We start from the raw sequence: 15,805 nt of genomic DNA, 5'->3' as shown, positions 1-15,805 counted from the left end.
GGGACCAATCAGACGATGCTGGTACCTCACTGTCGTTTTTGATATACATCTCCAGGTTGGAGTTCGACAAGTCAGAGTCCTATTCAATGAAATTACGTGAAACGTCCATGGAGTATTTTGCTTTGCACAATCGCTTTGGCCTCTCGCCAGATGTCGGTGCAGTTTTAGACGTTGTTTGCTCTTCGCTGCTCTCACACGCGTAGGTATTCGAGGTTAAATCAGCAAAGCTATGTAACTCTCCTTCTAGCAAAGAGAGTCGAACTAAAATGTAAGGACGAGTTTTACAGCTGATTACCATCCTCTACCCCTGAATTTTGAGTCAACATCTGCCCTGAAAGAGTTAAATAAAGATGTTACTTTAATTAGGTACTGTAAACTAAACTTTATGATTGCACACATTGACAAGTATTCAATGGGTTTGAAGAGATGAGGCTAACCCCCTCTTTTTCCTATTCTTTTGTTGTTGACATGATAATTATATTTGAATACTAACCCTCACCTATTCTGTTTCTTTTCTCGGTACCCAAATGTGGCCATTGGTGCCACGGCCCACCTGCCAAGTTGTTTGCCTGCCTGTGGTAAAGTCATCCCTGATGGAGGATCACAGGAATCATGGGAAAGAGGGGTCCTTTCATCGGAGCAACGTTTCAGCCGTGGCATGGCCAAATGGAGATGCAGCTAGATGGATGAGGTCTCCAGGACTCTAAAAATATCCAAACCTAATTATGTCATATCATCTACTGTTAAACCGTACTTCTAAAATTTTTATTATTATGCTGTATTAAGGAATTGTTCTGTTGTGTATATTGTATTGTATTGACCCCCTACTTTTGACACCCACTGCACGCCCAACCTACAGTACCTGGAAAGGGGTCTCTCTTTGAACTGCCTTTCCCGAGGTTTCTTCCTTTTTCCCTACAAGGTTTTTATTGGGAGTTTTCCTTGTCTTCTCAGAGAGTCAAGGCTGGGGGGCTGTCAAGAGGCAGGGCCTGTTAAAGCCCATTGCGGCACTTCCTGTGTGATTTTGGGCTATACAAAAATAAACTGTATTGTATTGTAAACTGTATTGTATTGTTCCTTCCCTACTGTAACTGTATATGTTAATAGTAATGAAGAGTTTTCTCTTTTAGTTCACAGTTCACTATTCTATGTAATTTCTGTGTATTAACTTTCCCTTTAATTAATGTTTTGGGTAACATAAATAGAGATAATCTCATTGTTGGGTGATTATGTAATATATAATGTTACACTGTTGTTTTCCTCTGTACATCAGATTGCCTACCCTTTAATAAAAATTTTAAAAAAAGTAATCGAAACCAAATTGTAAACCAAAAATCAGAATCAAAAGGCAGAACCTTGATTCAATAGCCAGTAATCAGAAAATCAAGGAAGATTTGTCGCTAGGTTTGCTCTATAGCTAATATCTCTGTTTTTATTCCCAGTAACACATTTAGTTTCCTTCGGTGTCCTCTTTTCTCTTAACGTATATTAACTTCAGTTGCTAGACAAATGACTTCAGACATATTCTCATAATGGTCAGAGGTATTTTTTCAGGCACCTTTCCCTCAAGCCTTCTACCCCTGGCCGTCCCCCCATAATTTCTTTCTTTCAGCATCCAAAGGTCAGCATCACAGCCACAACAACATGGCCTTGGCTAAGCAACAACAGTCAACAAAACAGCAGTGACCAACTAAAAAGGAGAATGCAAAATGGCATAACCAAAATAACATTAGAATTAATAAACAAGCTGACACATGGAAAAATTCCAAGAAAAGAGCAAATCAAGTCAAGGATTACAAATATTATCAGTTGTCACAATTTATTGTTAATGTTATCTCAGTGATGTCACATCTTGATGGCAGATTTCCTAATTGTTGTTCGTTGTGATAGATAGATAGATAGATAGATAGATAGATAGATAGATAGATAGATAGATAGATAGATAGATAGATAGATAGAAAGGCACTATATGATGGATAGATAGATAGATAGATAGATAGATAGATAGATAGATAGATGGCACTATATGATAGATAGATAGATAGATAGATAGATAGATAGATAGATAGATAGATAGATAGATAGATAGAAAGGCACTATATGATAGATAGATAGATAGATAGATAGATAGATAGATAGATAGATAGATAGATAGATAGATAGATAGATAGATAGATGTCTATCGCAGATCATCTGTGCGTTGATAGTGATGTCATGTTGGGTATGGCACATAACATTGTGGCAGTAACCCCCGAGGAAGACAGGAATAGTTCAATCAATCCGTCTTTATTCAGTCACAGATGAGTACATGGATTCATGCTTTGCAAAGCAGAAGCGCAAAGTTCCCCTGTTTCAATTGGCTTTTAATATTCATTATCCTCCCTCCCCTACTTATGAAACAGCATGTAAGCATTTCATCTTATATTACGCAAATCGACCAACCGTTTTTTTTGTGTGTGCGTATCAAGAGGGGCCCCAAAAGAGGAAAGGTCATCTTTCCTGTGACTAACAGACGCGTTCCTAAAGAAGGAAGTTACCCTAGGTCAGCTTACATTACCCTGTCTTATGACAGACGCCTACATGAATAACCTGCCATGATAATAAAACAGTTTTTAACACTTAATAGCTTGCAAGCAGTTACATTTTCTTTCACAACATCATCATGCACAAATTAAATAAGATGCTGGGTACCTAACAAACTTCTTCAATCTTTAGATTGAAGACTGGGAAAATCTAAGAAGATTAAGTCAGACAGCGAAAGGCTAAGAGAGAGCTTATGGATCTTCGTTTGGTGATAACCTTTGTTTTGGATTTGGTGATCGGCTTATTTGTCAAACATACGTATTAACAGAGTCCTATTTGAGAAATAATGATTCCTTTGGTTTGGACCTTAAAAAGCGTGTCCTTAGCTGGTTAATTAATTTTTTTCACACTTGTAGTCCTCTTGCACAGTGACTTTCACATGTAAAAGTAATCTTAACAGCAAGTTAGCCCTGAGTTTCCTGCCTAGACATGTAATATGTGTACTGTACAGTACATTTGAGGACCACCATGAGTGACGTGGGTGGGCATAATTACAGATTGTCATATTTCTAAACCAATCCACTGCCATGTGAAGGCAGTGCTTAAACTAATTGTGGTAACTTTTGAAATCTAAAGCTGTTCTTAATCTGGTCTGAGAGAGACCAAGCTTCAGATTACGATCACCTGTTTACAGCTGCAAAGACTCCTAACAATTATTAAACATATAAATGTGTGATGCAGGTGTAGAGAGAACATTGAATGTGTTAAAATTAACCATAAAAACCTTTCTGTAAAATCAAATTATACATTGGCATTTGAAAACATCAATAGACTAGTGGTAGAAGTGAACGAAACACTGTCGAAGCTGTCGTGTGCGTGCTCTGTTGTTCACAGTTAGGATTAGCATCATAGTCGATGTAAAGCTGAAATAATTGTCAGGTACATTCACAAAAATATGAAAAGCAAAACATGAATTCAAAGTAATCAGTATGTCAAAAGGAGACGAAACGGACTGCTGTTAAGAGAGCTGATAATGAAGAGCCACAGGAGATGCAGATTTCAGTACTCAAAACTCCCAGATCAATAAATGTGTCTAGCAACATTGACACCACTCCAGCAGAACTACGGTCAAAGCTGCACAATGCAGAACAACATGGGCATTGCCCATTCTGCTAGGCTTTAGTGGCACTTAAGTCTGTTAAGAAAGCAGATTTAACTGGGATGCAGATATCCAGCTGCATAAAACATCCCACTTGCATTCCAAAATAAGTGACTGAACTCCATCTTGCTCCGGGATCTGCGTGAACTTCATCTGATAACAAACATAAATCAGAGGTGACCTGACATCACTCCAGAGGCCACTCTGCAGACCTCTTGAGCCAGAAGGCACAAAATGGACTCAAGCAAGAATAAAGACCCATAATTCAAAGAATGACAACTTTGATGGACAGAGGAACTTGCCTTGAAGAGACACCAATCCAATCGAAAGAAGGTTCAACCTTCCTTTAAAACCACATGTGCCCCATCTCTCAATGAAGGGAATGAAGAAAGAGAGAATGGCAAATTAAGAGAAGTTCATGGATTCTCATGGGGAGGAAGAAATATCCTAAATGACCTTCTGAATCCTGGTTTGTGAAATCTAAAAAGTTATGAACCGTTCTTTCTTGGAGAATTGAATCCAACAAACCCTTCTCCTTGTGAATGTGAGTGCTGAGATCCAGTTTGCCAAGCTAAACAGTGAGCCAGTCTGAAGGCTGAGAAGTAACCATCATTTCAAGAAGGGAATTTCAGCATCTGAACTCTTGTGCCAGGAAGTTGCAGACGGCACAAAAGAGGACCTAACAGCAGAAAGCAAGCTGAGAAAGCAGCATCAGTGAACACCACAGGGTATTAGGCAGCAGAGAGAGAGTGCTCTCCAGTGCATGATGAATCCTCCACTTGAACCCGGACCAACAACAAAGCAACAACTCCACAAAAAATCAGACATCATCTTTAAATGCTTGGTATAGTGTAAGTGTTTACCTGTGCCAAGATAAAGTAATAATAATAATAACTCTTCACATTTTCTCACTACTCAAAGCACTTTAGTGAATGAGGAGCCACTTCAACCATCACTAATGTGCAGCATTCACCTTGATGTTGTGATGGCAGCCATTATTGTGCCAGTACACTCACCACACATTAGCTGTTTGGTGGTGAAGGGGTGAGAGGGAGATCAGAGACAGAGAATGATTGGTGGGGCAAAATTACTAGTCCATGGAGGGCAATATAGCCTGGACATTGGGATATACCTTACTCTTTACAAAGGATTCCCGGGGATCCTTAATGACGCCAGAAAGCCAGGACCTCGGTTTACATCTCATCCAAAGGACAGCACCATTTTTATAGCACAGTGTCCAAATCACTGCACTGTGGCCTTGGGATTCACATTCATAGCGCGGGGTAAGTGCCCCCTGTTGACCTCACCAACACCTCTACCAAAAGCAACCCAAGATGGTCTCTCATCTAAGTAATGGCTGGGCCTGAACTTGCTTAGCTTCAGGTGGACGACCTGTTCTGATGTGCATATGATGTGGCTGCTGGATATATAGAGGTCCAAATATCTGTAAACAGCCAGCCTATATGTTATATGTCTGTTTGTATCTGGTCTTATATGTCAATATATATGCCTTTAATAAACTTTTATAATCCTTGTGTTTATCAATAAATTGTATTATTCTGCTTCTTGAACAGTTACCTTGATATACGTCTAAAGGCGGGAGGCCCACATCCTACAATAGAAACAAGTTAGGTAAATAAAGTAGAAGCCCTGATGAATTATTAGATTCAGGTATTGCTGAAGACAACACTGATAATTAATTAACCAAGTTAAAATTTCTTTTTCAAATCTCACATTATTGTGGCGTCCTCCTGGGTGGGTGGGAGTCTTATTGATTAATAATCATAAAAAAATTCTACAATTGCGTCCACCTTCTGACTGCACAAATGAGTAACTAAAGTAAGTGAACATTACAAATTGGAAATAAAAACATGCGATGCTGGAATATAGCCGTGCCATTTTAACGTGTAGCGTATACGCAAGCCACGATGCTTATCTAAACTATTTGCTGTTGTTATGCCATTAACAGTCAAAGGGACAGAAAGACATGATAGCCGACAGAAGCATTTCTCAAATGTGTGGAGCCAAGCACTTGCAGTGGTCTATGTGACTGTGTGTCCGTTTATCTTCTCTGCTGCGCTCAATATGATGTATAAATTAATTCATTAAGCTTTAGTTACCTTGTGCTTCTGAGCTCTTGAATGGATAACAGCAATTTTAGCTTTCTATTTTCTCTCAGAGTCAAGTCTTTTGTTCAGGTTCTTTTGCTCTCTCCCTGCCACCACGGCTGTTTAAAGTGCACGGACTAGAGGAAATGTAGGTGAGTTTTTGTGTATAAACCCTGTCAGCAGAACTTTTTCAGTGGTTGATTTTTCCACTGTTCATTGCATACTTTTTGCAAGACTCACTTCTGGCCCCACAACACTACTACCTACCTAAGGCTGATCATTGTAACAAACATGGTTTGGTAAAAAGATCATTCCTAATGTTTTGCTTCTATACACTACTAGCTGCCCCCTGCGGCTTTGCCTGTGTAGAAGTGAAACAGGACAGCGAGGAGGGCCCTGCCCGGCTCCCTACTCCTGACATCACGCTCCCCCCTCCCCTCGACCCGCAGCCTCTGTCTCGGGTTAACACGAATATATCACTCCTGCAAGCAAGCTATGATTCTTAGTGCGATAAGAGAACTCCCAAAATCATGTTCAAGCAAATCCTAGAAAAAAGCCTGATCTAAATCTGTTAAGTAATTCTCTCGTTCGCTAGCTAAGTGGATGTAAGATACGGCCTGAGGCTGGCGTGTAGGTAAGGAGGGCCCTGCCTCCTCCCCTCGGCCCACTGCGTCTCTCTTGGATTTGCACAAATAAATCGGTACCACAAATGAACTGATACTTAGCATGATGAGAGAAGTCGCAAAATCAGCCAGAATGTTCAAGCAAATTCTAGAAAAATGCCCGGTCTAAATCCATTAAGTTGTTCTCTCGTTCGTTAGCTAAGTGGATGTAAGATACACCTCGAGGCTGGCGTGTGAGTGAGGAGGACCCCGACCCCTTCCCTCGGCCTGCTGCATCTCTCTTGGATTTGCGCAAATAGATCGGTACTGCAAACGAACTATGATACTTATGATGAGAGAGGTTGCAAAATCAATCAGAATGTTCAAGCAAATTATAGAAAAAAACCCGCTCTAAATCCATTAAGTTGTTCTCTCGTGAAAAGCGGACAGACAGACAGATGTTGGATTTTATATATAGAGAGAGAGATGGCAGCCTTTAAACAGTTCCGACCATCTTATCTAGGAAACAACTAAAGGCAGAAGGCCAACACAGGCCAATGATGAACTGATGCAGTCAACAAAGAAGGAATCCATCCAGAATGGAAGTCGGGGTCAGACATGTAAACATGCACATTTGGAAAGCCTTCTGGAAAGAATGGTGGAGAATATCCAACCCACAAGACCAAATTACCTCTCGCTCATTTATTCCTCTTTAGTTAGTTACAGCACTTCAGTTCTGCAGCAGTTGTGCTTTATTGAGTGATAAAGGCAACTTGCCAAAGCTGGCGAAACTGAACCCATCCCAATTTTGAACTGCTAAACACAGACAGTCTGTTAAAAATACAACACATTATGGTAATGTGACAAGTTATGGTAACGGAGCATGTGTTTACCTTATAATAGCAAAAATAAAACACATTATAGTCACGTAACATGTGTTTACATTTTAATAAGCAGCCAACAATGCACTGTTAGTCATTTAAAAAGTTGTGTGCCATCTGCTGTGATTAAGTAGTAACTTCAAAGACTTGATAGATGTGATCTGCCACAAATGAAAATTTATCTTTAAGACAATGAGACACCAGCAAAACGGTGAGAATAAAACTGATGGGTGAAAGCAAAGCACCACAAGAGAAACAGAAATTACACACACTGCTGTTCTGTATCTTTGATTAGTATATGCAAGTTCTCACTCACGTGACGTGGGAAACAACTTGAAGGCTTGGGTAACGGTAATTCTCCTCCACGACAGGAGGTGGCACTGTGTACTAACAACCTCTATTCTTCCCTATGGTTGACACCGTTCCATCTGATGGAGTTCATCCACCTGGACCTCCCAAAATGCCCTAAATGCAGAAGAGCCACTATCCTAATCAGTCTACCTAAGATGGAACTCAGGACAACTTGATTTTGCTTTATAGCACGTGTTTTCTTCACATTTATTGTTCAGAATTATATTGGGTTGGCCGCGAGGTGCCCTAAAACTCTTATCTTGTCCTGTTATTACTTTTACAAAGTAAAAATTTAACTGTACTCGGTACACATAACAATAATGTCCATATAATGACCCCATAATATCCATAATGTCTATGTAATGACCCAATAAAATGAAATCAAAGAGTCTGGAAGTTTGTAAAGAAGAAACACACACACTGCAACACTTGGGAGACTCTAAGATAACTAGAATGTTTCAATGGACATATTGCATATTTTTTTAAGTTTATTTTTTTAGAAAGCTGCTCCCACCATTTCAGCTAAGTTGCTTTTAGTCTCTTGCTGGAAATCGCTTGCTCTTGTCTTTCCTGCAATCTGGATGTCTTCATTTTACAATCTTACCCTTATTTTGAGCTTTCTGTACCTGGCTCAACAGCTCTTCTAGCTCTGCTATCCACAACTGGCTTCATGATGTTGAGTTAGTAAAGAGCTGGTCAGGGGGCTGCTCCATGAGGCAGTTTCTCCTGAACACCTTTTTTGGTTTTCCCCTTACGTCATTTTTCACTCCCGCATGGCGTCCATGTGTTTGCCAGTTCACTTGTCAACTCTTTTATTGTGTTTCTGTTTAATTAGCTTTCTCAGCTGGGTTGTGGTCAGATTCCAGTGGGGTGGGATAGGTGGGAATGGGAGTATTTGTCAGTACTGTCTTACACACAGTATCACAAATATTGGCTATTATTATTGGTTTTGTTTTACTGTATTCCTTTTTCATTTTATCAATAAAAATCTGATCATAAAAGAGCTGCTTCACACTAAAATATAACTCTTTATATATATCAAAAAGTTCATTTCTGAACCAATCTATCCATTCATTGGTTATTTAATTCAGCTCAAAGTCGCAGATCTTCTTTGTCTAATATGGGTTGCTGGGTGTCATTGTCTATCCTACACAGCACCAGGAGCAAGTCAGGAGCTGAATTCACTGTGGACACTTGCTTAAGCAAATACTTATTCATGCCGGGCCAGTCATGGGTGGGTGTAAAATGTTTAAAGGATAAGTTATTTCTTCACAATCACGGCATATATTACCTTCCCACATGAAACTGCATTCTGTGTGACCAGGAGCAAAGCACTTGGAAAAGTAAATCAGATGTAACCAATTGCATCTCAGGTGTTGTAAGTTGCTTTGAATAAAGGTGTCAGCCAAACAGGTTAATAAATCTTTCATTCTTTTAAATGATTGCTTCAAGCTTAGGTACATGTCATCCAAACCAGGGATTTCCTAACCCAGTCCTCATGGACCACCTCAAACTGTTTAGCTCCCAGCACACCTCTACCTGGCAATCAGTGACAGTGTGTTAACCCACATGGACCATCCATATGATCCTTCAGTGCACACTCTAATGGGTCCCATAATGGGCCACCCATATTTTGGTCCAAATGGGCTTGCCACCTCAAAATATAATTCTGTATTTCAAAGGAGACATCTTTAGTGTTTCAGACGGGCAAATAAAAAATAGAAAAAAAACAACAACACGTGAAAATCACTCACCACCACTTTCCTTCCCATAAGGCATTTGGTTAAATTCCGCAAAACATTCATCCCAGTGCTGGCGATTCCCTGCCTTTTCGAAAAGGCCGAATTCATCATCTTCCTCCGACAGATCAATACTCGGGCTTACCCCATCATTAGCCCAGGAACTTCCCTGATTACTAATCTCCAGCTCTGTGCCAAGTGCAACGTGACCTTTCACCTCCGTTGGCAGGTCTTTCTGAGATGGAAGAGTTGCCATAGTTACATGGCCTGCCAGATTCAGCGGCGCCGCAGTGGGACCGTCGAAACTCTGATTTTGTAAAGATACTGAAAGGAAGTCTGTGTGTGTTCCTTCATCATGTTGCTCCTGTGCAGACACAGCGTCCGGTACCTCACCTCTGGCTCCCGGAATGAATTCCGCTGGTCCTTCTGTTGTCAATGAGCCTTTCCAAGCAGGTACAAAACAATGGGAATCATTTGGCACTGCAGCAATGCTGGTTTTCTCTTCCACGCTTTGCTCTGTGGTAGTAAACTGATTAAAAATTGCCTGCCACCCCATTTTACACTTGGCTTCACCCGGCTCTATTATGTCTTTGGCAATGACATCAGACAGTTTAGCCCCACCACTACTAGTTGGTACTGCGTTCTGATTTCCAGCCTTGCAATGTGGAGTCAGGCTACAGCACGTCTCTGGACATTGTTTTGTGCCCACTGGACTCACACAAGCCTTTTCTGTCCAGCTCTGCCTATCAGTGCTTTGATGATTCTCGGTGTGCTTCTCGGCAGTTTCATGTATCATTCCTGTGTGCGTCCAAAGCTCCACAAGCTTACTTGTTGGTTCCTCTGCTTTTGAGCGCATTTGTCCACCTTCTTTGCTTGTCTTCCTCTGCACTGCGGAAGCCATTTCAGCTTCGACATGCAATTGGGAGGCAGGTATTGTTTTGTCAGTCATTTCTTCGGGATCTGGGGCCGAGCCCTTGTCACACTGATAGCACATACCTTCAGGGCATGCAGATCCTTCAATTTCACTTTTAGCTGCATTGTACAAGCCATCTGTCTGTGACCCAGAAGTGTCAGCCCACCTTCTTCCTTCAAAATGCATTTTGGTGTTTTGAAGCACATCACAGGTACCGTCCAGTTCATTCATATCTACGTTTCCAGAAGGATGCAGATCAGGTTTCAGTTTCTCTGTGCCTGTCTTGTTGTCCTTTGGAGAAATCTCGGCATTTCTGCGGAGTTCTGAGCGAGTCCCCTTTGTTTCAGGTAAGTCGTCTCTTCTTTCCTCCTCTAGTGTCAGAACTGAAGTGGGAGAAACAACAGTCCTGCTGTCCTCTTTCCCAGTCATGTGTTCATATCCATCCTTGGAATGCAGTCTGGAGTTCTCTTCTGTTTTCCCCGACTGCAGTTGGCTCAGTGCGGAAGTTTGTAAAGTTGCTATAGTTACCGCTGACCCTGTCTGGTTGGCGTTTCCTGTTCTTCTCCACACGCCGAGATCTGTTCTCAGACTTGTGCCATTCTCTCCTTCCTGGGACTTGGTGATACTAATTTTCTGATTTGCGGGTACCTTCGCTAAAGAATTTGAAACAGAACCTGTCTTTCCGGTTGTAATCCTATCTGGAGCTGACAGGCAGGGCTGACGTTGTTTCTTTTGAGCTCCTGTCTTGTTCTTTCCATTGTTGTAGATATTATTACCCCCCTTGCTTCTGAAAGCCTTTATCTTGTGAGCCTGGTACTGAAAACCAAAACTGCTCTTAAACACGGCCTGCAGGGGAATGTCCCGGTGATGGGTGCTGCCATCTCCTCCTCCTCCTCCTCCTCCTCCTCCTTTTCCACCGCTGCCTCGACTGCAGCTCGCTAAGATAATTTTCCTCCTACTAAGCCCCGCTTCGAAGCACAAGTAATTGTTGTTATTGTTCTGCTGGAGCATGTCCACAGTCTCCAAGGTGCAAAGTGAGTGACACATAGGAACAAGCACAAAAATGGCATCTGCTGGTAGAGGGAAAGATAGATTTGATTTTAACAATCCAAGTCTATAAAAAGATTAACTTTCCTTGGTATCTGTCTTGTCCATCAAAAGATCTTCTCAGATGTCTGTGTAACAGAGCCTGTCGTCTGACCCTTCCGGTCACAACAGCCGATTCATTTTTCCCTCTTTTAAAGCGGTGGTTGGAATTCCCCCACTGTGAGAAGATGAGATGGCTCTCTGCAGCTGGAAGATGAAAACAGAATTAACTGATTAAGCATGGCTCCCGCCGGATATGCATATGTATGCAAACCAAGTCGAGCAACCAACGCCTGCGCCTCTGATGCAAGGACTGACAAGGATCCCCAGTGTGATGTGCCACCAGGCAAACTGGCCTGGTTTGTGTTATGCTAACGGGAAAGAAAAATAAAATCTAATTAAATGTGTATGTGTTGTGGTGTATGGGCCAGGCCCTAAGAAGAGCTAACAGATGGAAATGCTAATGAAGAGAAGTGACATAAACTGGCACCTAAAGGCACAGAAAACAGAGGAGTCACTTCCTACATACCGGGTACACATAAAAATAGAAAACATAAGAGTCACCTCAGATATGCTGGGTGCACACATACAGGACAAAGTGAAGGACATGGACTGGCATATACTGGCACAGCCAACTGAAAACAGAAGGCTCACCTCAAATCAGAGCTGTCTTAATGCATGGCAGTGCCTGGGGACCCCACGAGCATACGGGCCCCATGCTAATCTATGTATGTTGTGACTTGCGGAGTGGTTGTGTAGGTAGGGGCCCCAGTGCACTGCTAAGACCACCCTGCCTCAAATGTACTGTAGATGCATTGAAATGGAAAACACAGGGTCATCTCAAATATCCTGGGTGCTCACAGACTGGCAAATACAAGACAACCAGAATGATATGGAGTGACACATAGAGCCAACAGGAAGTAGAAGGGTCACCTCAAATATCCTGTACACTCTTATAAATAATAATTCTTTAATGGCACTTTATAGTTTCTGTCATTCCTCGTAGTACATTTGCTTGGCAAAGCACCATTTTATTCTGGGACTGGGTCTTTGCTTTTGAAGTTGGTTGTTTTTGCTTTGAAAAACTTCCTAAAATTCAGAAAAAAATAAAATAAAATCTTTACTGTTATAGTATAGTAGGGTGCAGGACACTAACAGATTAAGAAAACCTGGACTTAGCCTGTGTTAGTAATGCAGCGAGAGTCTTTTTAAAATCATGAATCCATTGGGATTTCACAAATCTGTCACCATCTATTCATGGTCATTTTCTGTATGGAGTCTTTTAAAGATCTAATTAAATAAAAGTTTTTTCTGGAACCTTCATGTGGATGAGTCTTTTGGGAACAAAAATGTTTCCACTATGGCACTGCTCAGAAAAACTGCTCTATCACTTTGATTTTTAAGAGTGTAGATGCATTAAAATTGAAAACCAATGGTCATCTCAGATATACTAGATACACATGGACTGGCAAAAAGAGTACAACATGGACAACACAGACTGGCACATAAAGGTACAGCCAACAGAAAACAGAAGGGCCACCTTAAATATACGGGATACACCTACACTAGGTCAAAAATCAGGGTCAGTATTACATCAGGGTCAGATTGATAGATCGACATGAAAGGCAAAATATAACTGATAGACAAAATGATGTGAAGGGACTAAATGATAGATGGACAGACAGATCTGAAAAACAATAGCTATATAATTAATAAACAGAAAGATAGAAAGGAAATAAATGATAAATAGATAGGTAGATGTGAAAGGAATGGCATAAATGATAGACAGAAAGATTAAGGTTCTAAATGAGAGATGGATAGATGGATGTGAAAGACACTACATAACTGATACAGGAAAAAATTGAAGGTACATGGACAGATAACTGTGAAAGGCACTGTAGAATTAACTGATAGATAGATAGATAGATAGATAGATAGATAGATAGATAGATAGATAGATATGAAAGGCACTGAAAGATTTGAAGGTGCTAAATGAGAGATAATAGACATAAAAGGCACTATGTAACTGATAGAAGAAAAATATGAAATCACTAAGTTATAGGTTTGACAGATAGCTATGAAAAGCAGTATAGATAGCTGTAAAAGACACTATTTAATTAATTGATAGAAACAAAAGGCACTATATAAGTCATAGAAGAACGATGTGAAGGTACTAAATGATACAGTATTGTAGGTGGATAGGCACTATGTACAGTAACTGACAGAAAAAATATGAAACCACTAAATGATAGACGGACAGACAGATAGAAAGGAAATGAAAGGAAATGTAGATAGATAGATAGATAGATAGATAGATAGATAGATAGATAGATAGATAGATAGATAGATAGATAGATAGTAAAGAAACTATATCAGTGATAAAATAAAGATATGAAAGGCACTATATAACTGATAGAAAAATATGAAAGCAATAAATGATAGATGGACAAATTGATATGAAGTGCACTATGAATAAATAGATAAAGCACTAAGGCACTATAAATATATAGAGAGAGTTGTGCGTGCCTTTACTTACATTTACAGTTAACAATGTCCTATACATAATTCTTTTTCGATTGTTTTCTTCAATAATATTTTCAGAATTAAAGGACAAATTAAATAATTACATCAATTCCTAACGACAGGACGTGGCGATTTGAGATAGATAAATGAATGAATTTGCACCGCCGTATGCGCTCAGTGCACCGAGTGATTGCTGGTAAAGAAGGACGCTGTGCAGTTTCTTCCTGCCCGTGGTCAGTTCTGCGTTGTTTAAATGACCGCAGGTTGATTATGTTAAGTTCAGCTCTATCGTAGCATTGAGCGGACACACACACACACACACACACACACAAAGGTCTTTCTTTCTTTCTTTCTTTCACCACTATCGTTTTAAATCACCCAATATGTGCTGAATAAGAAGCAAAGCCTGAGAGACACGCAGACCCCGAGTCGAGATCGCATTTTCTGAAGGACGCATTCGAACGCCCACTACACCTAATGTATTACATCAGAGAAGAGCCTTACGCACAATTTTAAAACCGTGTCGAATAAAATGTTGTAACTCGTCAGTTTATCCTTTAATCTATTATAAAATCCAGATCGATATATTTTTTTACCAAACAAAATATATTTTTTGTTCGCTGTCGAACGATGTTTAATTCCTGTTTGTTTCAGCCTTACAGACCGAAAAGGCAGATAAAGGTGTAATTAGGTTAATTCAGCAAATACTGTCAAAAGAGTACGTATAATGAATAGAAAATTGGTCGATGTACTGCACAAATATTATACGTTATGTGTAAAATCGCCATGCAATTTTTAAAGATCGCCTGTTCCCATACGGGGACCAGTGCCGCATCTTCAATTTTATGCGTTGTTTAGCTTATAAACGCGTCTGTCTAACAAGCGTACACCTTAAGCATACTTAACCCGTATATGCATGGATGGGGTGAACTGTATATGAATGATCAATACGTCCCTTACCTCTGTTAAGTGAAATGCCCCGCGTGTCCCTGTCGATAGACTAATCGCCGCTTCTTCAAATCCCGTTAATTTGCCTGATCCTCGCTGTTTTCTGCCTTTTTCTACCAAATGCAGAGCCTTTGTGTTTCCCGAGATTCGAAGCTGGCTGCCTGCGCGGATCTGCAATTAATGTCAATGACTGGAGGAGGTAAGTCGGACTGTTCAATCCTACGTCTAAACCTTCCTTTGGGCGGCGTATTTGGGTCAGCTTTTTTATTCAGATTGTTTGGAATTGCGTCGGCGCTGCAGAGCTTCATTGCTTGTTCAGTCAGTTGTTCCGAGATCAGTCTGCGCTGTAATGCCATGTAGACTCGACCTCCATCCATTTTCTGCACCCGCACGGAGATTCGGTGAGAGGCCTCCTGTATGGCATCTGGTTCAAGACAGGAATCAAAGATAGTGGAGTCTGGTCTACTGGAGGAAACAGGTTTGGTAAACCTGAAAAGGACTTGAATTCAATTAGTAGAGGAGATAAAGAGAGAGATGCCAGAGAAAGGAATGTTTTACAGCTTCAAGCAAATTAAGAATTGTGTTGCTAAAATGGTGCGCATTCTTAAATATCAGGGCCAATCATTAATTTTTTTCTGCAAGCCCAAGAAAAATCCCTAAGTATCTGGTAGATAAAGGCACTTTCAATGAAATCCCACTACTAATAGAATGATCCTACAATAAGAATGAAAAATAATAATTTTAATGTATTTCATACATACATCTTACACTGCACTCAAACACCTCATCTATGATGTAGCCCAGGGTCTTTGGGTCTTTCAAGATCGTACACCTTCACCCGGGTGACCAAAGAGAGGCTGATCAGACCTCCACCTGTGTCTGAGTAGAAACAGACCACAACTCACTTCTCCTTAACCACAGCCATCTTGAGGCCCTCTCCACTGCCTCTGTGCTTTTACTGATGGCCTGCTT

The 15,805-nt window shown here is 40.7% G+C and overlaps 1 protein-coding gene across 1 annotated transcript in view; it reads right to left on the bottom strand.

Annotated features, from left to right (window-relative positions):
• The window catches only part of LOC120538803, a 74,708-nt gene extending 59,492 nt beyond the window's left edge, over positions 1 to 15,216 (bottom strand). Inside the window, exons 1-2 of the mRNA XM_039768285.1 lie at positions 14,846 to 15,216; positions 9,379 to 11,569 (exon numbers count right to left, since the gene is read on the bottom strand). Of these exons, the coding sequence (XP_039624219.1) occupies positions 9,379 to 11,323 (1,945 nt within the window). The 5' untranslated portion in view covers positions 11,324 to 11,569; positions 14,846 to 15,216. The remainder of the gene's footprint in view (positions 1 to 9,378; positions 11,570 to 14,845) is intronic.
• Between the last annotated feature and the right edge of the window lie 589 nt (positions 15,217 to 15,805).

The sequence above is a fragment of the Polypterus senegalus genome, chromosome 11 (genome assembly GCF_016835505.1).
Source record: "Polypterus senegalus isolate Bchr_013 chromosome 11, ASM1683550v1, whole genome shotgun sequence".
Classification (NCBI taxonomy): domain Eukaryota; kingdom Metazoa; phylum Chordata; class Cladistia; order Polypteriformes; family Polypteridae; genus Polypterus; species Polypterus senegalus.
This window is presented reverse-complemented; position numbering and strand designations above follow the sequence as displayed.